At 42.2% G+C, this 20,503-nt stretch overlaps 3 protein-coding genes across 5 annotated transcripts; all 3 read left to right on the forward strand.

The window, feature by feature from the left end:
• The first annotated feature begins 7 nt into the window (after positions 1-7).
• Positions 8-5,695, forward strand: usp21 (ubiquitin specific peptidase 21). Its single transcript, XM_085782149.1, has 12 exons — positions 8-173; positions 627-1,002; positions 1,500-1,556; positions 1,647-1,764; positions 1,853-1,967; positions 2,252-2,371; positions 2,484-2,548; positions 2,633-2,820; positions 3,702-3,780; positions 3,875-3,982; positions 4,567-4,681; positions 4,856-5,695. Exons 2-12 carry the CDS (start codon positions 847-849, stop codon positions 4,947-4,949), a joined length of 1,215 nt encoding a protein of 404 aa, XP_085638275.1. The 5' UTR covers positions 8-173; positions 627-846; the 3' UTR covers positions 4,950-5,695.
• Positions 5,696-6,307: 612 nt separating this feature from the next.
• Positions 6,308-10,471, forward strand: LOC146984745 (rho-related GTP-binding protein RhoA-C-like). Its single transcript, XM_085782150.1, has 5 exons — positions 6,308-6,362; positions 6,980-7,135; positions 8,269-8,389; positions 8,495-8,625; positions 8,719-10,471. Exons 2-5 carry the CDS (start codon positions 6,980-6,982, stop codon positions 8,890-8,892), a joined length of 582 nt encoding a protein of 193 aa, XP_085638276.1. The 5' UTR covers positions 6,308-6,362; the 3' UTR covers positions 8,893-10,471.
• A 310-nt stretch (positions 10,472-10,781) lies between these two features.
• Positions 10,782-20,407, forward strand: rbm10 (RNA binding motif protein 10). Of its 3 annotated transcripts, none has more exons than XM_085782152.1 (23): positions 10,782-10,901; positions 11,408-11,455; positions 11,562-12,114; positions 12,201-12,371; positions 12,449-12,518; positions 13,931-14,004; positions 14,887-14,973; positions 15,100-15,160; positions 15,270-15,428; positions 15,664-15,824; positions 16,027-16,124; positions 16,379-16,466; positions 16,587-16,791; positions 16,898-17,007; positions 17,086-17,167; positions 17,393-17,484; positions 17,607-17,795; positions 17,925-18,119; positions 18,291-18,347; positions 18,497-18,691; positions 18,961-19,008; positions 19,131-19,183; positions 19,552-20,407. In XM_085782152.1, exons 2-23 carry the CDS (start codon positions 11,439-11,441, stop codon positions 19,637-19,639), a joined length of 2,853 nt encoding a protein of 950 aa, XP_085638278.1. In that variant the 5' UTR covers positions 10,782-10,901; positions 11,408-11,438; the 3' UTR covers positions 19,640-20,407. The 3 variants fall into 3 exon arrangements, with proteins under 3 accessions (XP_085638278.1, XP_085638277.1, XP_085638280.1); XM_085782151.1 differs by having other exon boundaries at positions 10,790-10,901; positions 11,559-12,114; XM_085782154.1 differs by lacking the exon at positions 10,782-10,901 and adding an exon at positions 11,235-11,252.
• Positions 20,408-20,503: the final 96 nt, after the last annotated feature.

Genomic DNA, 20,503 nt, shown 5'->3' on the forward strand with positions numbered 1-20,503 from the left:
CCTCTTACTCTGACACTGGTCGCAGTGCAGGGGAGAGAGAGGTAGACTTTCAGTCCTAGCCTACAGACAGAGTGAAACAGTAGACGTCCCCATGCATTTTTAACAGCTCAGCAGGTGATGGGAACAGTTTGGTTGGGACAGTTTGTCCAGAGATAGAGTGACCAAATGATCAGGTGAGTCCGAACTGCTCTGTTTCTTTGCTATTACTTCAGAATTTATCAGGCATTATTTGCAAACTAACTTGCAAGATTTTATCCTTTGCCTGCACTAAACAACAGCGAGAATCTACTTCGGGCACTGAGTCAGATCGCACCTTGTTTGTCAGATTGGCTTGTGCTGTTTCAGACTTCATATTGAATTGAAGTCAAGTTTTTACATTTAAATCAATGGGCACTTGATTAACTATTATTACCTCTCCGGTTCATAACCGTGTGCTCTCTAGAAGATATATTGATATGTGGTTTCACTTAGATCTCTCCCAGACCGTGGCTTTCAGACTTGCTTAGTGTGCTGTAATTAGGAGGGAGAATCGTGAGCCAGAGTGGATAAACTGCATCTATTCAAGATACGGATTTACCTAAAGGGGAATGTTCATTCACAAATTAATCCTGTTCTTGTGCCCTCAGTTGTGAATGACGTCCCGCGTGATTTTCCTGGGAAGAAAGGCTAATACTCTCTGTGACACAGCTGACGTACTACAACCACGTCCTGCTCACCTTTGATGCTGCATGTGAAAAAACTGAATCTTACCCACTCTGAGGTGCAGAAAACCCACCTGGCTTGCATTTCTTTGGGAGACTCTTGTATCACTGTCAGGACTCTTGTGAGGTTTACTGGTAAATCGGGATGCCAGGGGCGAGCGGTGTCAACGTGGAGGGGTCTTGCGAGGCCTTGTGTCGAACCCTGGTGTCTCAGAAAGGCATCCAGAGAGAGACGGCTGACATCTCCCAGTCTGTCCTCTACACTTCACTGATGGGCCTGCTGCTGGTCACCGACAATGAGGTGCGCACAACTTAACATGACAACACGGCAGAAGCTCACACTGCATGCTCAAACCACTAAAAGTCCTGAAAGTTTGCTCCGAATGTAGACGGGGACACTCATGAGTCAAATGTAAACACAGACAGATAAGTCGTATAGAGGAATTAATGGAGAGTACATATCAACACACACGTGTTTCAGCACCTGTCAGCAGTCCTTGGTCACTAATAGGATGACTGCTTGAGGCTGACCTCCTTTTAGACTTTCTTGTTATGTTAATGAGATAAGAAGACTAAATCTGTCCTACCAATGTTACACACACTGACATGGCAGGGTTACAGCAGACAGACAGGCACAGCCAGGGGTCAAATGGTAGGACACATTGTACTGTACTTGTGCATACGTTTCCTTTTAAAGACAAATGAATGTTCATCTACTGCTCTGTCGCTCTGGTCTGGCTTGTATGTGCAGTTCTGTGTAGTAGCTTCCTGTCATCTTTTTTAAAAATTACTTTACAGAAAGAGCAGCTGACAGTCGGAAGCGGGAGGGTTGGCCTTAGAAACATAGGAAACACAGTAAGTGTTGATATCTCTACCTGCAGGATTGCCAAAATCATTTTTCACATCACCATGCTCACCTTCCCCCTTCGCTTTGTTTCCAATCAGTGTTTCCTGAATGCAGTGGTTCAGTGTTTGTCTCACACACGTGGCTTAAGGGACTACTGCCTTGTCAAGGCCTACAAGCATGAGAAGTTCTCCAAAGAGGATGCAAAGCTCATGGAAGGTGTGTTCCTCTCTCACTTCCATGTTCCCTCTCGCACATAATGTTTCTTTCCCTTGTTGTTCAAAGCATCGTTCTCCTCCTGTACCAGCTTTCTCTCAGGTGCTGTCAGGCCTGTGGGATGAAAATGAAGGAGACACAGTTGTTAATCCACGACAGTTTTACAATATCTTTAAAGAAGCTGTGCCTTATTTCAGTGGTTACAGGTAAGAACGTTGATGGTTACCTTTCTCTTTTCCTCAAGGTTAACTGCAGCATTTTTAGAGGCTTTTGTCCAGGCAATATTAATGCTAGCACAATGCTAAAAGTGCAAGTGCAACTGCAGGCCACCTTTGGATCAGCAGAACAGTTTCCATCACAAGAAAAAACGTTCACTATTTCTGTTAGTTCTCCACTTTGTCATGCTGTTTTTCAGTTTTATTATCGGGGCCTGTATAAATGTAGCTGCCTGTTACAGTCATATTAAGAAATCTCTCTGTGTCTAACCCAGTCAACAGGATGCTCAGGAGTTTCTCAGGTTCCTGTTAGACAAGCTGCACACAGAAATCAACCGCAGGGCCTACGTTCGGCGGACAGGGAAGGAACCTGAACAAAAATATGCTAGAATTAGGTGAGTGTGTACATGTTGTAAAGTGTCATCTGTGAAACTCTCACGTCCCTTCGTGTGACCACAGTTAGTTTCTGTCCCCCCTCTAACTCATCTCTTGTCCCCCTCTCTGCAGACTTTCAGAGGAGGCAGTTTCCATGTGGAAGAAGCACTTAGAAAGAGATGATAGCAGAATAGTAGGTGAGGACCAAAATCCAGTCACTATCATCGACAAAAATAAAGTCAACGCAGCACTGATGATGTTTCTTTCCACCCGTCTGACAGACCTGTTCTCAGGGCAGCTGCGGAGTTCGCTCCATTGCTCAGTGTGCTCCCACTACTCCAACACATTCGATGTGTTCTGTGATCTGTCGCTGCCCATCCCCAAGAGGAGCTCTTCAGGGGAGGTCACGCTGAGGGAGTGTCTGGACCTCTTCTCTCAGGAGGAGAAACTGGACAAGGAGAATTCACCAGTAAGTTAATACAGAAAGAGTGATAAACCCCCCTCCATCAATCTGTGACCTATATTTTATTTATCATGTGAAATGTAAACTGTAGATAAGATGAGCTAGCACTGTGGCTCTCATTTGCATCAGATTCATTGAGAGTTACCTTTTCTTTTATGTTGCTTTTTATTGTTTCACAAAATTACAGCAGCATGGTAAAAGACAATTCAGTCTAAAGAAGAGAAAACTGTCCAAACTAACAAGAGGTTATCTATCTGCCACCATTGTTTTTCAACTGTGTCTTCAAGACATGAATTGACGACGCCGGTTTTGTATTTAAATCTCCTCTCTATTGTTATAGTTTGATAAATCTAAAAGGAAATTAAAGGACACTTTGTCTGACAATTGATTTTGAAAATTAGAGAATGTTTCAAGGAAGCAAGTGTATGAAAACACATTACAGAGAAAAACTTAAATATTTGTGATATAATAAGAACTCAAAGTAAGGTAAAGTTTGAAAAGAAAGTAATAATCTATCATCTAATCACAGTTTAAGGCTCAAAAACTCAGCTATTGTGTCTCAGCAGGACGCTCAGGGTGTGGTTTGATCAAAAAGTTGCACTGACTGATCGTGGCAACATAAACAAAGGAACTCACGGCTGTCATCACAGTTTGACTCTGTTGCTTAAGTGCGATTGCTGCATAGACACACATGACAACATAACATCTCCAATTTAGCCCCACCCACTTCAAACCAATAAAGAAATGACACAGACTGAACAGTAGGTACAGAACAGACTTAACATGTTCACTCAGGATCCAATAATGAGCTGACAGAACATAATATTCAGTAATAATGTGTTGTGCTGTAAAATGCTGAGGTGTCTTTTTGTCTGTGTGTGTTTCAGATGTGCGAGAGGTGTAACAGACGTACAGAGTGTACCAAGCGGCTGTCCATCCAGAGGTTTCCACAGGTTATTGTGATCCGTATCCTTGGCAACAACCCCTTAATGTGTCTATATACTGTGGGCAAGTCAAATTCATGTGCAGCAGGTTATGATGCTTTAACAGCCTGAATCAGATTTGAATCGTTTCACAACATCACGGTGGTCTATCAGTAAAAGTACAGTCTATGTGTCCTTCCCACTCACTAACCTGGACCTTGGACGATATGGACCTGCTGACTGCGGTAAATCTACCACACTTTTCTTTCCTCTCCTGCTTTGATTTGCATGTTTAGGACAATCATGTCACTGAGTGTTGTTTCATTCATTATGCGAATGCAGTGCTTTGGCTGAGCTGAAATAATAGTGTGCAGGCGAGGTTAGAAAACAGCAGGCTTATCAAGGTTCTACTGTTCAGAAGAAAGAGAAGGAACAACACATGGGTGAAAGTAATTAATTTTGACAAAGGGAAGCAGAGCACACAATGACAACACGGTTAAACTCTTGTTTTATGACATTTTACTTTGATAGTCGGCAGCTCAGAGAAACAAGAAACACAAGGAGAAAGAGAGGTGGATACAATGAAGAGCTTCAAGATCACCAGTCAATCTTACAGATATATAACTATAATCGACTGAATGACAAAATTATATCAATTCCATATTGACTTCAATTAAAAACAACTAATTATAGGCTACAGTTGATTTGAAAAATCAAAAAAAAATACAATTTAATAGAAAATAATGGTTTATAAATGCATAATCAGTAACTCATCCACAGCTCATGCGCTTTCTGTTGTTATTTATTTTTTAATGTGACATCCCCACAGGCCCAGTTCTTTATGATTTATATGCAATATGTAACCACTCTGGGACCGTGAACATGGGCCACTACACAGCCTGCTGTTCTGATGAAAATGGTTGGTGCTTCTACAATGACTGCAGGTGAGAGCCACCTGCACCCAGGTCATTTTGTTTGACAAGCGACGACCCTGTCAACTGTATATGACAGACAGTATTTACCTAGGTTACTGTATCTATGGGTCATTTATGTTGAGGCACTTTCTGTATAAACTTGGATCTATTTCTCACAACTTCTCTCAATTTACTCATCTGCAGTGTGACTCCAGTCTCAGAGAACCAGCTTCAGACCAATCAAGCCTATGTGCTGTTCTACCAGCGCAGCAACAGCACCGCCACCGCCAGGAAATAGAGCACAGACTGGCTGAGTCAGGCAGCCAATCAGAGCAACTTTACCTCCAGTGTCCATAGAAACAAATAGAAGCAGCACTGCTGTAACCTCTCAGCCTCAGTGAGAGAGAAGCCATGGCTGCTTTAAAGGGGGCTTGAGGAGGTGACCCCTCGTCCCCCTTTATCACAAGGATGTTTTTGAGGAGTGTGAGTGAGAGAGCTGAGACAGCTCAGACAGACTGTAGCCTTAAGAGTCTCTGTGCCCTAGTTCTCAGGCAGGAGTGAGTGAGCCATGTACATGCACACCGTGCAGAGCTTTAAATGTAAGATAACTGTGATTCATGCTTACTAACATAAGTCCAAATAAAGAAATGTAATTCTTGGGTGGAATAGAAATTAGTCAACGATTCATGATTCAACTTTTTGCTAAAAATCTCTGACTAATTTTGAGCTATACAGTTTTCTGAGAATATATGTAGGATATAGCCTACTGTTAAGATATGTACTTGTACCCTATGCCATCTTTTCATCTACATCTTTCTCCATATGGACAGATAACTTTGAAACTTGAAAATATTAAAATGAGCTATATTTTCTCTCTAGCCCTATTATAATTTCCATGTATATATATGTATGTATATATTTTTCTACGTTTGTGTCTACTGCATAAAATCCTAAGAACATTTTGTACAAAATGAAATCAAGTGAATGTAATGCATTATTGATATTATTGATAACAGTCAATTAAATACCAATACATAAAAAAAAGTCTGATTATTAGACTTGGATTTTGAATGTTAGTTAAAGGCTATTGAATTTACCATTGATACTGTTGTGTTTGTTGTTGTCATATCCTTTACTTAATCAAAGGTGAGCCTATGTATCAGTCTGTCCGCAGAAGTAAAAAGGCTACTTGTTTAGCTTAAAGTCAGCCTCTGTAACTAATATAATATTGCACTATTGACAAAGGTGCACCAAGTGCAACTAGTTTTACTAATCACACAAAGTTTTCAGTTTTTTCGCTCAACTTTTTGTAAAACTAGAGAATTTTTAAAAATAGAAAAACAAACATGCAATTACTCAAGTGAAAAATAGATGCTAAATTTTACTTAAAATACAGTAGTAGGCTAATAAATGGACAGAAATGGATAGTTTGCCTGGCTATATCCGACTGTTATAGGCTACTGTTTCATATATCGATATATCACAAACGATCTTAATATACTAGGCTAACATTTCATTTTCATATGCTGCACAAGTAAAGGCAGAGACCGTTCAGAGAAGTGTTATTATGTGGCATCTTTAATAAAGGTGCCGCAGCCGCAGCCGCATCCTGCTGACGGGGTGACGTAATTGCGCACATGCGTATGAGTCGTGGGCGGAGTTTTCCAGTCGGTCAGGAAGAGGAGAAAGGCGGACACTGAAACATCAAGCGGTAATCTTATTCTGCTACAGCTTTTAAACTTTAAGCCGACTCTCGTTTCGGTCACAGGAGAGCCACGGTAGTGCGATGACTTCTGTAGTCGTGATTTCAGAGAGAATACCTGGAGTGACAGGAGTTTAAACCACGGGAAACACCGTTAGCTTTGCTGCTAGCTGCTGTTAGCTGGTTTGACAGGCCCAGACTACATTGCACAGCCTTTCAGCAGGAATGAGAACACAGCACGGAAATGCTCTCTGTTTACACCCTCTACCGCCGAGGCAGCCTCCCTGTTTTCCAGCCGGGGCTTTTTTAGCTTTAATTTAATCGTACATTAGGATATTTAAAATAAGATATTAGACATGCGGAAGGTTGCCTGCCAGCCTTACCAACGTTGTGTGTGTGTTACTTCTGCTTAACAGGAGGAACTGTTGATGAAACATACCATACATGAGACTTGCAGTTGTAGCTACCGCATACAACACAGGGAGCTTGATCGCCTGGCTCGCCCTGTTTGAGCATTAGTACACTAGTAGTAAAATGTTGTTCGGGTGTATTGTCAGTGGAAAGTGGGTGACTTTGTACTTAATAGTCTAGGTATAACCTTGTTCTGCTCTTTTTTTCCCCCATAGATGGCAGCCATCAGGAAGAAGTTGGTGATAGTTGGGGATGGTGCTTGTGGGAAGACCTGTCTGCTTATAGTCTTCAGTAAAGACCAGTTCCCTGAAGTCTACGTGCCCACTGTGTTTGAGAACTATGTGGCAGACATTGAAGTGGATGGGAAACAGGTAAGACACACTGTAAAACACTGATGCATCACATTGTTCAGTACAGCTGCAAAAATTAGTTAGTCATTTACAAATTTTGGATTGGCAGATATGTTGTTAATCACTTTCGGGTTTTAAATAGGAGAAATGAATGCCCTTCTGTTTTGATGATAATGAATTGAATACCCTTGAGGTTTGAGCTCTGAATCAAACCATTCAAGACCTCTGAGTTGTAAGAAGGTACAATTCAATTACCGTAGTTTATTGAAGAAAATAGATTATGAGAATATTGTATGAGTTTAGTCCGGTTGCTGTTTTTAAAATGACTTCATGTATTTTGAATGATGAAAGGTAATTTTTTGTCTGAAATTTGGGTTCAGCTGATTAGTCTTCTTTTGTGATTAAACTTCCACTTTTTTGTATAATATCAGTAGCATATGGAGTCAATAAAATGTCAAAATAGTGAATCCAATACAATATGTTCAAGTAAAGGGTAATTTCTATTACTATTATTGTATTGTTATTTATTAATTTGCCAAGTAGTGGTTCGGTCAATTGTCAGTCTTTAACCCCCTAAACAATTTGGCCTTTATTATTCAGGATACTGGAAAGCAAATAATCCTCACCTCAGAAGTAGCTTCTGGTTAATTTTCAGTGGTTTGATTAATCAACTAATCAGTGCTGTACTTTCCTATCACAGCAAATGCCCACGTTTTAGAATACAGATAGTGAATTCTTAATCCTGCCCCTGCAGTCATGCCTTATAAATTACTGGAACACTTTAGGGATTATCAAAAGAGTTGATGAATAATTTACTGACTTTGATCCACCTGTCTAATCATTTAATCAATTAATTGTTTCTGTTCTAATAGAAATCCAAGTTTTCTAAATGATCTCTGCCAATAACAGTTCTAATCTGATTCACATCCACCCATAAACAACTACTGTTGTAATGATGTTTTTAGAGTCTCTTTAGTCTTGTTTTCAAATATCTCCTTGAGATGCAAACTGTTTATCTCTCCTGTTTTCCTAAATTAAGCATACAAACAGTATGACATGAGTCTCATCTGTCACATACTTTAATTACACAGTCAAACTCTCAATTTTTATCTATGCAACTGTCCATTCACATCAGTCTGTCTCTGTATTCTCAGGTAGAACTAGCACTTTGGGATACAGCAGGTCAGGAAGACTACGACAGACTGAGGCCCCTCTCCTACCCCGACACTGATGTTATCCTCATGTGCTTCTCCGTAGACAGCCCTGACAGTTTAGGTATGGTCTTTGCAGCACTTGTGCCACACAATTCTGAACACATTATAATTGTAAAAAATCACATATGTTGCTAACCACTGCACTCTTTTCCTTGACTCACTGTAGAGAATATTCCAGAAAAGTGGACCCCGGAGGTAAAACACTTCTGTCCAAATGTTCCCATCATCCTGGTGGGTAATAAAAAAGATCTGCGCAATGATGAGCACACCAGGCGAGAGCTTGCCAAAATGAAACAGGTCAGTTATTTTTGTTGAAAACACACAGGAATGTTCACATTTGTTGGTGCAAGTCTCCAAATCATAACCCTCTCTCTGACTTGTGTCCTCCAGGAACCAGTTAAATATGAGGACGGCAAAGAGATGGCAAACCGCATCAGTGCCTACGGCTACCAGGAATGTTCTGCCAAAACCAAAGATGGTGTGAGGGAAGTCTTTGAGATGGCAACTAGGGCGGCACTGCAGGCCAAGAAACGTGGCAAGAAGTCCACCTGTCTTCTGTTATAGGCTCTGGGAGAAAAGGAGGGAGCTGCTCTTAAGCACAGATGGAGGGGGCAGCTTCTAATGAGATTTGACATGGGGGAGAATATTTGGGGAGGGGCCCAAAAAAGTTTTGCAGACGCTCAATTTTGGATCATCCAGTTATCCTCAGTAAATTAAAGTAGGTCTGAAATGATTTGATAGGCTTCCACTCATCGGTCCTTAGTCCATACATTAGGTTACGTGCCATCTTGCTCTCCTATCAAAACATTTTCAGACCTAGAAGTCTGTAGGGCAGGTGGTGGGGGGGAGGGCTGGTTTGAAGTTGAGTTGATGTAAACAAGTTGATATGTGCCATGATGGGAATGAAGAGAGAAAAGGTCCTTACCAGGCCAAAGACAATGGGAACATGAGAGAGAAAAAAAGACAGTAATATAAAATAGTTTTGAATTAAGACCATGTCTAAGTGGATTTTACACAGTATCGCCTACATGTAGTGCCTTGAGAGCAGTGGTCAAGAAGAGCAAGTTGAGGGGTGGGGATTCATAACTTAGATGGGGTGTTATTTTGTCATTTGTAGTGTCCACACTTCACGTTTTTGAATGCTTTTTCCCTGTCATTGGCTTGGTTCCTTCAGGCCCATATTCTGACTCAGGCGCTATGCAGGGGTATGCCTAAACTAGATTGTATGAGATATTTTCCCATACTGAATTACTTACCTGAACTTCAGAGTGTATGTTTGTGTGCGTGTGTATGTGTGTGTGTGTGCGTGCGCATATTGTGTGCAACTGTATGGTGGTTTGTTTTTTCCAGTGCAGGTCTGCATGCAGTGAATGTGTGTGTGTGTATTTGTGTGTGTATTAACATATGTGTCTACGTACTGTATGCATGGAAAAGCCCTGTGTCAATGACCTAACCCCTTGTTTCCATGCCAAAGTTACCCCTGATGACCACATTTTCTGGCTCAGACGGGTAATGGAATTAACAGATACTCAGAGTGACATAGAAAACTTCACTTTACTGGAAGACATAGTACTATAGCTAGAGGCACAATCAGGTTAAACATATTATGAGTTTTTAGGACCTTTTTTGTGTATACCAGAGATTCATTTGATTGTGTTAATCAGTGGGTCAAATCATGAGTGGTGTAGTCGATAAGTTGAAATATTCTTTCATATAGATGATAGGCTTATCTTATTACTATAATGTCCATTATGTACTGTATGTCTTACAAGGCCTTGTAAGGACATGTTAATGATGTGTATTTCAAGTTTGCCTTTTACTCAACCCTCCCCATTGCCCTTTTTATGATATTGTCATTATTGTACTATAACTTTTTATTGTTGATGTCTCTAAATTTTCTTAGTATTTTTTAATCATTATACTTAATCCTGCTGTTATGATCAATTTATGTCAGTTTAATGATAAATTGTAACCGTAGTATTATTTCATTTAATTAACTGAAGGTCAAGCTTGGGGTGCAAGGTTGGAAGATTTTGGGGGTGGGCTGCTAGAGCATTTTTTTTTTCTTTCTTTCTTTTGTACTGTGACATATTGGGATTTCTGGATTTTTTTTTTTCTCCAAATAAAGCTGGTATTAGGGTTTTCTGTTGTATGGTGTATTCATGTCTTTGACCCATGTATTCATTAATAAGTACAAACCGCTCTCGGTATATTTCTACCATTAATTTTACTTTTTTCCCCCAAATAAAAAATATCATAACTGAAATATCTGATTCTATGATTTCTATCTGAAGATGACAGAAAAACGCATCAAATTTATGTCTTCTCAGTCTTTCTGTCATGGGGTACTAGTTTAGGGTTGGCCTGTCCGTCTTGTCCAATCATCGTCCAGATAAATGCATTCGCTTTCTAAGCACCAATCAAACACTCGAGTCAGGTATTGGCCCCGCCCACCCCGAAATGTTGTCTTGATGTGGCCATTTTACACTAGGATCTCAGAGAAATAAAACACGCTTCTTTCCAGGGTCACAGCGTGACATTCAACGAGCCACTGCCGGCTACATGTGACGCTGGTGAGTGTCTCTCCACTTTCGCTCACAACCGAAGTTATTGTGTTTTTGCAAAAGCCGACAACCGTTTCGCAGCGTCTACGCTGGGACGAGCTAGCCAGCGTCAGGCTAAAGTAGTTAGCATGTTCGCTACGAGGGGATGACCGCCATACGTCATTGTTGATTACTTCCTAAGTTTGGACATGTACACCGCACGTACATAGTGCATGCCTGTTATTGGTGCAGGGTTACTCTCTTGTTTATTTGTTGCCGCTGGTGAGTTGTGTGTGTAGCAGCGAGGATAGATTTAATTTTTGAAGTTAGGGGGTAAGTCTGTGCAGCGCAGTGCCGTAAATGCAGCTAACCTGGTGACAGGTAAGAGGTAGCGCTACCTCGATTACACAGTTTGTATATTGTAGTCGTGCATCCTGGATACAGCTTCCTCTTATCGATGCTTACAAATCTTGTCTCTGTGGTGTGTAAGATATAATGCGCATCTGTCTGTGATTGTTCCTCGTCTCTGAAATCAGATAAGACCAGGAGCAGAGTCAGTGGATCGGCATGGAGTATGAGCGGAGGTGAGTGAACCGGTTATTTTATATCTTTCTGCCTAAATTGTAGGCTACACCATGCCAGACCAATCCTCTCTTATTGTTTTTTTTATTTTTTTTTTACTGTTAGCAGGGGTGGACGAGGTGACCGCATGGGTCGCTATGGCAACACGCATAACGATCACAACTTTCGGGATATGGACTACAGAGGTTATGGCCAAGAGGACGAGGAGGCAGGACCAGGGTATGATGTCAGAGCAGAGGGGGACAGACCGTACGGACGTGATGACAAATTACTGGCTGCCCCTGACTTCACACCGGGTCGCCTTCAAGATCGCCCTGGATTTCATCAGAGAGCCGATGGGCGAGGGGACATCACGCATGAGGGAAAAGGGCTCCCGTGGGCCCCTTGCACTCAGTCACAGCCTGATCTAACCCTTCCCATGCTCCAGAGAGATGAGGAGGGATCCAGGCGGGAGTTTGAGCAGCTACGGAGCGGCCCTCAGGACAGGGGTCGAGGGAAAGGCGGAAGAGGTTTCCCAGAGACTGGTGCCAGCAGTGCCCCTCACTCGGGGAGTAGGGAGGGCAACTGGGGTTGTGGAGGCGCCCACTCTGAACAGGTGGATTACAATGCAGTAAGACAGAGAGAGGAGGACAGGTTCTCTCGTGGGGCAGTGAAGAGGAGGGTAAGCCGTAACAATTTCATCTTCTTATAGCGCTTCTAACATTTTCTTCTGTAGATGACGTAAATGTTATTTTGTGTCCGGTGAAGGCTTTTCCAGTGGGGTCGGAGGAGCATGGATCTGGGAATGCTGCTCCAGACCTGTCCCTCGAGGAGTTGGATCAGAGGGATCAGGATTACCGGGCAGATCTGGACCACAACCAGAGGCCCAGCAACATCATAATGCTCCGCATGCTTCCACCCAATGCAACGGCCAATGAGGTGAGAGGATGTCTCCTGGACATGTTTGTCTCTGCAGTCTGACGATGCATGGGCTTACACGCTGTCCGTTTTCATAGATACGGGCACAACTTCAGGAGCAGGGGATCCAGCCTAGAGAGGTTCGCCTCATGAGGAACAAATCTTCAGGTGAGAACTTAACCATTGCCCCGATCTTTTTTTTGGTTTTGTTTTGTTTTTTTGTCTTCTCTTCTTATATGTTACACTCATCCATAGCCCGCTCTGTCATTTTCATTTCTCTTCCAGGTGACTCTCTCTTATCTGCTTGGTCCTCTCTCTCTTATTAATAAGAGTCCTCCCAATCGTTTTCCTCCTCTCTTACTCTCTTTCTTCCTACTCTGACGCAGAGTAAATAGCTGATGTAAAGAACACATTTATATTTATATACGGGCTTGTGCTTATATTCCTGCTTTGACCCTGGTCTGCCAGTGTCTGTAATCTCGCTTTCGCCCGCAGGGCAACAAAAACATCCATGCACGCTTCTAAGGAGAGTTTTATCTATCTTTTGCTTCTAAGAGAATGCATGAATATAGCTCTAGGTTATAGGTTTTCACTCCATGGCTTTAATTTTCCCTCTCACTTTGGCTCTCTTCTTGTCTTGACCCCCTTCATGATTCTGCCTCATCCATCCTGAAGCGAGGTGTGTCTGATTAGATGGACATTGCTCACAAACTAACAGTAACACCTGAGACATGAACAGCGGAAGCAGAGTGTGTTTGATTGAGTTTGTCATCGTAGCTTTTTTTGAGTGTGTGTCAGGATACAAGTGTGGCAGCTATCTCTCAGCTATGAGAGTGTCATCCATACCACTCAGAAAGCTCACCTTTTTCTAAAGGTTTTCCATAAAGGTCATTGTCTCACTGGCCCTCACCCTTTGCTGAACTCATTGGTTTCTGTGTAAGATGTGCCTGTGTGACATTGGCACACTTACTGTCCTCTGCTCTACTGTCTTTCTCACTCCTACATCACTGTTTATAAGACAAGCCACTCAGTTTTAAATGTTAAAAATATAACCTTTGATACACAGTGCTGCTTTAAAAAAAAGTTCTTAAACTGAAAATGTGTTGAATTAAATAAGTGTGTTCAGTTACAGTAATGCATGGACAGGATGTGGAGCATTTAAAGATATTTCATCCCACCACAGTGCTACATAGTTTAGCCAGCTCTCTGACTCTCAGAGTAGGGGCGTGTGTGTGTGTCTGTTGTGTTGGTGCCTGGGTGCTTCGTTATTCAAAGCCAAAGAGCTCAGCCTCAAACTGATGAGTGGGTAGGTTTCTCCCTCTCTCTCTCCCCCCTCTTTCCTTGACCCTGTTGAGATACTTGTCGTTGCATCCTCCCACCCTTGCAGAGAATTTGACAGTGGCTCTCCAACTGGCTGTCAAATGTGTTACTTCCAAGGGCGAGAGGAAGCAATGGTTTATTTTATTAGTGCTGATACAGGGTCTCTCTCTCCTCTGTACATGAAGCACTAACCCCTCACTGCGTTGTTGTTATGTTGTTGTTGTTGTTGTTCGGTTACCATGGCGCTGGGCGGTGTCCAGGTCAGAGCCGAGGATTCGCCTTCGTCGAGTTTAATCTCATACAGGAGGCCACCCGCTGGATGGAGACCAACCAGGTCACTCTCCCCTACACAGACACACATACATATATGTATATACATGCATAAAATGGGACATGTGGGTTAATACAGGATAAACACACACTATATCATGCCCTGTCATTTGCAAATGGTGCATTCTAGTACGGAGAAATTAATGTTTGTCCTTGAAGTAGATAAATCTTTACACTACCTTTCTTTTCTACGTTATACAGAATTGCACAAACAGGTAAATTCATGTTATATCATGCTGACGTTTGTCTGTCTTTGGCCCAACTGCATAGTTTTCACATCTGGACCCTCCTAGTCACACGCTCATTTGTCCAGTACATGCTCCTGTGTCGTCAGCGACATGTTCTCACTGTCTCCTTAGTTTATCACCTCTGGGGTAGTATCGATAGTATGACTATAATTTCTCACACAACGGTCTATTGTATGTTGAATCAGAACGACTATAGTACTTCATTTTCTTGTTTTTGAACCTTTCATATCAAGGTCATCCACCATTATTACGTCTTTAGGCTGGAGCTATTGTCTATTTGGGAGGCGAAAGTGATGACAATGGGATGGGATGGGAATGTGTGGCAAACTGAGAAAAGGTTCCCCTTAAGGGGGGAGGGATGACACAATTGAACAGAACACACTGTGTCCTTAAAAATGGACACCCACACACTACACATACACCACCTCAGTCCGTCCCAATTTCCTAAAGCTGAAGGTTGCAATTCTCTCGTGTCCTCTTTCTTTCAGCCTCAGTTCTTCTCTCTTTCTCTCTGTCCCTCTCGTCCCTTTCACTCTCTCTCATCTCTTGTGAGATGAGGCCTTTCTCTGGCATGTGTGGCCTAATTATCACTGATAATCATTCTTTGTTCCCCCTCCTTCTCTTTCTCTTTCTTTCAGGGGGTGCTGTTGATTCTGGGACAGAGGGTGTCGATGCACTACAGCGACCCAAAACCGCGTGCCAACGAGGACTGGCTCTGCAACAAGGTTGTGTGTGTGTTTGCATTGCATTGCATGAAATCTAAATATGTATGCTCAAATGGCTTGCAGTCACATTAGTGGCTTTCTCTTTGGAGAAATGATCTAACAAAAGCTTGTGTACCATTTCAACAGTGTGGTGTGCAAAACTTTAAAAGGAGAGAGAAGTGCTTCAAATGCAGTGTTCCTAAATCAGGTAAAGTTTAAACAAATTGTTGTAAATAATGTTGATGATAACATTACAATCACACAAGCGCCCTCTCTCACCATAACACATTATATAAAAGTCATGTTGTCTTTCCCAGAGGCTGAGCTGAAGCTGCCCCAGTTGCAAAGGGATTTGCCTGTTGGTCTTCAAAAGGAAGGAGCCCAGGGCTTACTGCCCCTGCCAGCACCCTACCACTCGTCTGCTCCCACTGTCACCCCGGGACAAGCTACACAACAAGCAGATGTTGCCAATGACAGTGAGTCTGTCTCTTGACATTTTACTGTCATGGAAGTATCTATTTTTATGTGTTGTTGATATTTGCATGTGATTTTTGAAAAAAAATGTACATAATGATAATGGAAGAATTGTATACTTTTGCCATGTTTTGTTGTTGTTTACAAGTCAGAAAGGGGTATACTTGAATACTGAATTGTTTTTTTGTTTTTTTAAAAATTGAAATTCTAAAAATTTCTCCCGTTCTCCTTCAACAGCTCTGATACTTAGAAACCTTGGTCCTCATACTTCAGTGGAAGCCATCTTATCTGCTCTGGCTCCATTTGCCACACTCTCCCCTTCCAACATTCGTCTTATCAAGGACAAGCACACGCACCTCAACAGGGGCTTTGCCTTTCTACAGCTTTCTACCATAGTGGTGAGAAACATGTGTTTGAGTACTGCCATTCACTCCTTTCTAATAGATTGTATTTAGATTAGATTAATCCATAAACCAAACATCTTGACTTTTTTGTGTACAAATAATTCAAAATAAGCTTTACCCAAAACATACATAGATAGAGACAATTCCTTACAAATGCCCCTGCACTTAAGTCACAGGTCTGTGTATCTTTTTATAGGAGGCGTCTCAGCTGCTCCAGATCTTGCAGGCTCTCCAGCCAGCTCTCTCTATTGACGGGAAGTCTATTGTGGTGGAGTTTGCCAAAGGCTCCAAACGGTAAACACTCACACACCCCAACCTGTCTACAAAGGAAATACAAGTGCACCACAAATTATTGGTTATTACCCCAGGGATAATATTGTGATATATTCAAACTGGCTATGTGAATAAAGTAGATGAGAAACGGCTGAGGAGAAGAACAAATTTTAATGTCTGTTGAATTTTTCGCAAGAATGCTGTTGAAATGAATGTTGCCGGTGAAAGACATAAAATCACTATAACCTCCTCTTTCTCTATATTTTCTGTGTCAGTGATGTGTTCCTGACTGACGGCAGCAGAGTAAGTGCTGCCACAGTGGCCAGCACAGCTATAGCTGCTGCACAGTGGGCTGTCACACAGGTAACCTTTGATGACTAATCACTATAGCAAATAACACATGTGGTTGCAACATGTCTTTCATCTCACACAGGATGTGTCATTCTTGTGTTTTCATTTTTTTTGCCCAATCGTCTCACACAGACTGCTCAGAATGGATCAGGTGGAGGTCAGAGTATAGATACAGCGGTGTATCAGCAGGGGGCAGCAGTAACGTACAATCAAGAGGGACATGAATACTCTGGGCTAGATGGTACAACCTTCAAGACCCAGACAGATGCCCGGGTGCCTGCTTTACCCGGTGCGGGAGCAGCACTGATGGGTGCATACACAGGAGGAGCTGCTCCAGGTTGGTATCACATATGCCACATACACAGAGCTTGTTACCCTTGTGATCTGTGTAGCTATGTACATTTGACTAATCGTTGTGGGTGGTTATCTACCGGTATGTGCAGCTGCCATTTCATCTGAGTCAGTGACATCTGGATCAGCAGTCGTACAGCAGCCTCTCGCTCATACACAGACTGCTCTCGTGACCACAGCTGCCGCCCTACCAGCCACACAGGTATGACATTAGATTTCCCTGCTGTTTGCATTAATTCAGCCATTACAGTCGGTATTAAAGAGCTTTGTCTCGCCACAGGTTGAAATAGTCGGAAAACCACAACCAGCTGCTCCCAGCCAACCTGCTACCCCAGGCACTGAACACGAGCTCCAGCAATACCGTAAGCCTTTGTGTACTATTCACTTTTACCCGTTACTGTGACTATTTATCATCACTGAAAACTGAAAATGGATGAACCGTTGTGGCTAATGTGCCTTACAGATCTGTGTTTATCTGTAAGGTATTTGAAATTGGAAGAATTAACAGTCAAGCTAATCTTTTTGATTCAGTGTTTTTTTTAAATTGTTCTCTGACCTTAAGGCAAATGTCCTGTCTCTGTCTGTAGCTGTGCCAGATGTGTCCACATACCAGTATGATGAAAGCTCTGGCTACTATTACGACCCACTCACTGGACTCTACTATGATCCTAACTCCCAGGTAAAAAGTGTGGTGAATGTACTGCACTCAGAAGGTTAAGACGTCACTTTTGAAAGACTTTTATGAATGATTCTTCTGCCTTAGGTTTTTAGTCTGGTTTTGTCTTCTCTTCCTCTTTGCAGTACTACTACAACCCTCACTCCCAGCAGTATATGTACTGGGATGGAGAGAAACGCATCTATATCCCTGCTGCCAGCCAGTCAAATGCTGAAGGTGCTTCCATGAGCGATGGCACAGCACCTTCAGACTCACTGTTTGCTGCATCTGGGAAGGAAAAAAAAGACAAGCCCAAGAATAAAACTGCTCAACAGGTACCCTCCATCCTGGACTTGAAGTTCAGCTGTTAATTTCAAAGCCAACTTCTTTGTCCTGAATATAACATTGACTAATTGAAAACCTTCCACTGGCTAATATCTATCTCCTGGTGTTGATATCTATAGATTGCCAAAGATATGGAGCGCTGGGCAAAGAGTCTCAACAGACAGAAGGAGAACATGCGTTCTGTGGCCTCTTCCCCTGCCGTTGGCTCCACAGCACTGCCTCCCGGTTACACAAGGGCACCGGGCCATAGTCGCCAAGATGACCGCCGGGAGTCTGCTAGTGCTGATGCAGGCTACGCTGTTCTGGAGAAAAAGGTGGATGATCCTTACACAGACTTACACGCATAGCTGTGAATATCTGTTTATCATAGTGATCAGCCAAAGCTCCTGTAACCACTCATCCTGCTGCAGAGCAAGACATGTATTTGCATATGAAAAGAGTTGATTAACTGACCTGTTATTCTCTTTGGCTTATCTGTCCTGCAGGGGGCGCTGTCTGAACGGCCTCAGATTTTTCTGGACCAGATCCGACAAAGTGCAGAAGTAAGGACATGTCCACCATGATGTGCTTGCTACATATTTGTTTTTAGAGAACTAACACCATATCCTTTTATGTGTATTCTCAAGCATACTTTCATTATCCCATGTCTTTTTGTTCATCAGTTTCTGATCTTGTGTCTTTTTATCTGTAGAGTTCTCCTCCTCAGCAGCAGGGTCTGGTCCCAGCCTACAGTGGAGAAACTGACAGTGAAGAAGAAGGAGGCGACAAAGATGAGAAGGAGGGGAGAATGACGGACTGGGTAAAACTGGCCTGTCTGCTGTGTAGGAGACAGTTCCCCAGTAAAGAGGCCCTCATCAGGCACCAGCAGCTCTCTGAGCTCCATAAGGTGATTGCACCAACAGCCTGAACGTCATTTCATGCCTCTGCAAACACTGCATAAACAATGAACGAAGAGAAGCTGTTAACAAGCCAGTATGTTTCTGTGTAATTTGTTCAATTGATGGCACATATACATTCTTATCTGTTATCCAAAGGCTGTTCCATAATGACAAAGGTGCAGCCCAATCAGAATGTTCAAAAAAAAAAGGTGCAGCCCAATAACATTTCTTTTGTAATCATGTTTAAACTTTGACCTCGTTATCTGTCTACCCTCAGCAAAACTTGGAGCAGAGAAGAGCCCAGCAGGAAGCTGCAGGCAAAGAGGTCGGTTGGTCATGCCTTGGGGTATGACAACAGTTTGACAACATTGCACAGAGTCAATATGATTGTTGCTGATTAAGTGCACGGAGAGTTGGTCTCATTGTCTTCTCTTTCTTTGGTTGCAGAGACTTGATGGACCTGAACCTCCTGATCCTAAGAGGAGGAAGTTTAGCCCCATGTAAGCAGCAGTAGAGTAATAAAGAGACTCCCTGTGTTCAGTTGGTGCTCGACGTGCTGAAGTTGTCATTAACAACATTTTGGATGCTGCATTGAATTTTCCTCTTGTACTGCTAAAGTCAGAGTTTTCCATTCTATCTACAGCCATGTATTGTGATGTTCATGATTGCAACTAGTTTGTAATGACTTGTGTGTACTCCAGACAAAAGAATAATGGGTCCCATTAACACTAATGTGTAGCCGTTTTGTCATATTGCAGTCATGAGTTCATAATACAATACTTACGGTCTGTATTTGCTGAATAATGTGTTATAAAGTGCATGTAAATTAATTGAGAAGAATCTCACTCTGCTGTCTTTCTCTCTCCAGTGATGGGATCACGGGCACTAGCCTCGGTGCCAGGATGCTACAGGGAGGTGTGAAAAAGGGACTATTGCGCAATATGCAAGTGGACTGAGCCCACACCCTGAATCCTCAACATCCTGGGCAGGACAAGGACACAGCCCAGCACGCAACGCTTCACCATTAACATCATATAGAAATCTAGAGATAAACCTCTTCATTTTGGTTTGACATTACAATTACCTCAACCGTGGTAATACACAAACATGAACAGATCCTGTAGCAATGGATGTCAGGATATTGCACAGAATGCACCTTTTTTGCTTTCTTCCTGTATGATGCAGTTTTGAGTTCTCACTTGCTTCAGAGCTTGTGTGTGATAAACAAGCTTAATGTGGTTGGGAAACATTTGCTGCGTGAAAGTGAAAGATCCTTGTAGATCTTTATGGCAGCAAATTGAATTTTCTAATATTACTGTCTATGCACCATAGAGTTTTTTAATTTAATGTTATATGCCTTACCATTCAGTGAATGACTGATCTGGGCATGAACTGTGTATACATTTTAGAGTGAGCACTTTTATACCACTGTGGGAGCGAAGAGACTGTGGCCTAATGAACTGGACAGGGTCGCATTAACACTAGTGTGTAGATGAAAAGTGTCTCAATTTTTCATACTGCAGGTATGATTTCACAATGTAATACATACTTATCTCTGGAGAAAGTTATTTTTTATGTCTGTATTTGCTGAATAATGTGACTGTGTTTCATTAAGTTCATGTAAATTAATTAAGAATAATTACACATTTTCATCATTATTGGTCTATTATGTCTTGGATGGGCAAGCGAGTGAACTTCTATTATTTCGACATTTTAACTTGAAATTTCCAAAGGTGTTTTTGCAAGTCGGTGGTTTAAAAAAAGAGGAATATAGTGTTACACTTTATGAGGTTTCTAATGCAACATCTTGAGCCCTGGGC

Source organism: Trachurus japonicus, chromosome 7 (assembly GCF_045865225.1).
Source record: "Trachurus japonicus isolate A0001 chromosome 7, Traja_1.0".
In the NCBI taxonomy this organism is placed as follows: Eukaryota; Metazoa; Chordata; class Actinopteri; order Carangiformes; family Carangidae; genus Trachurus; species Trachurus japonicus.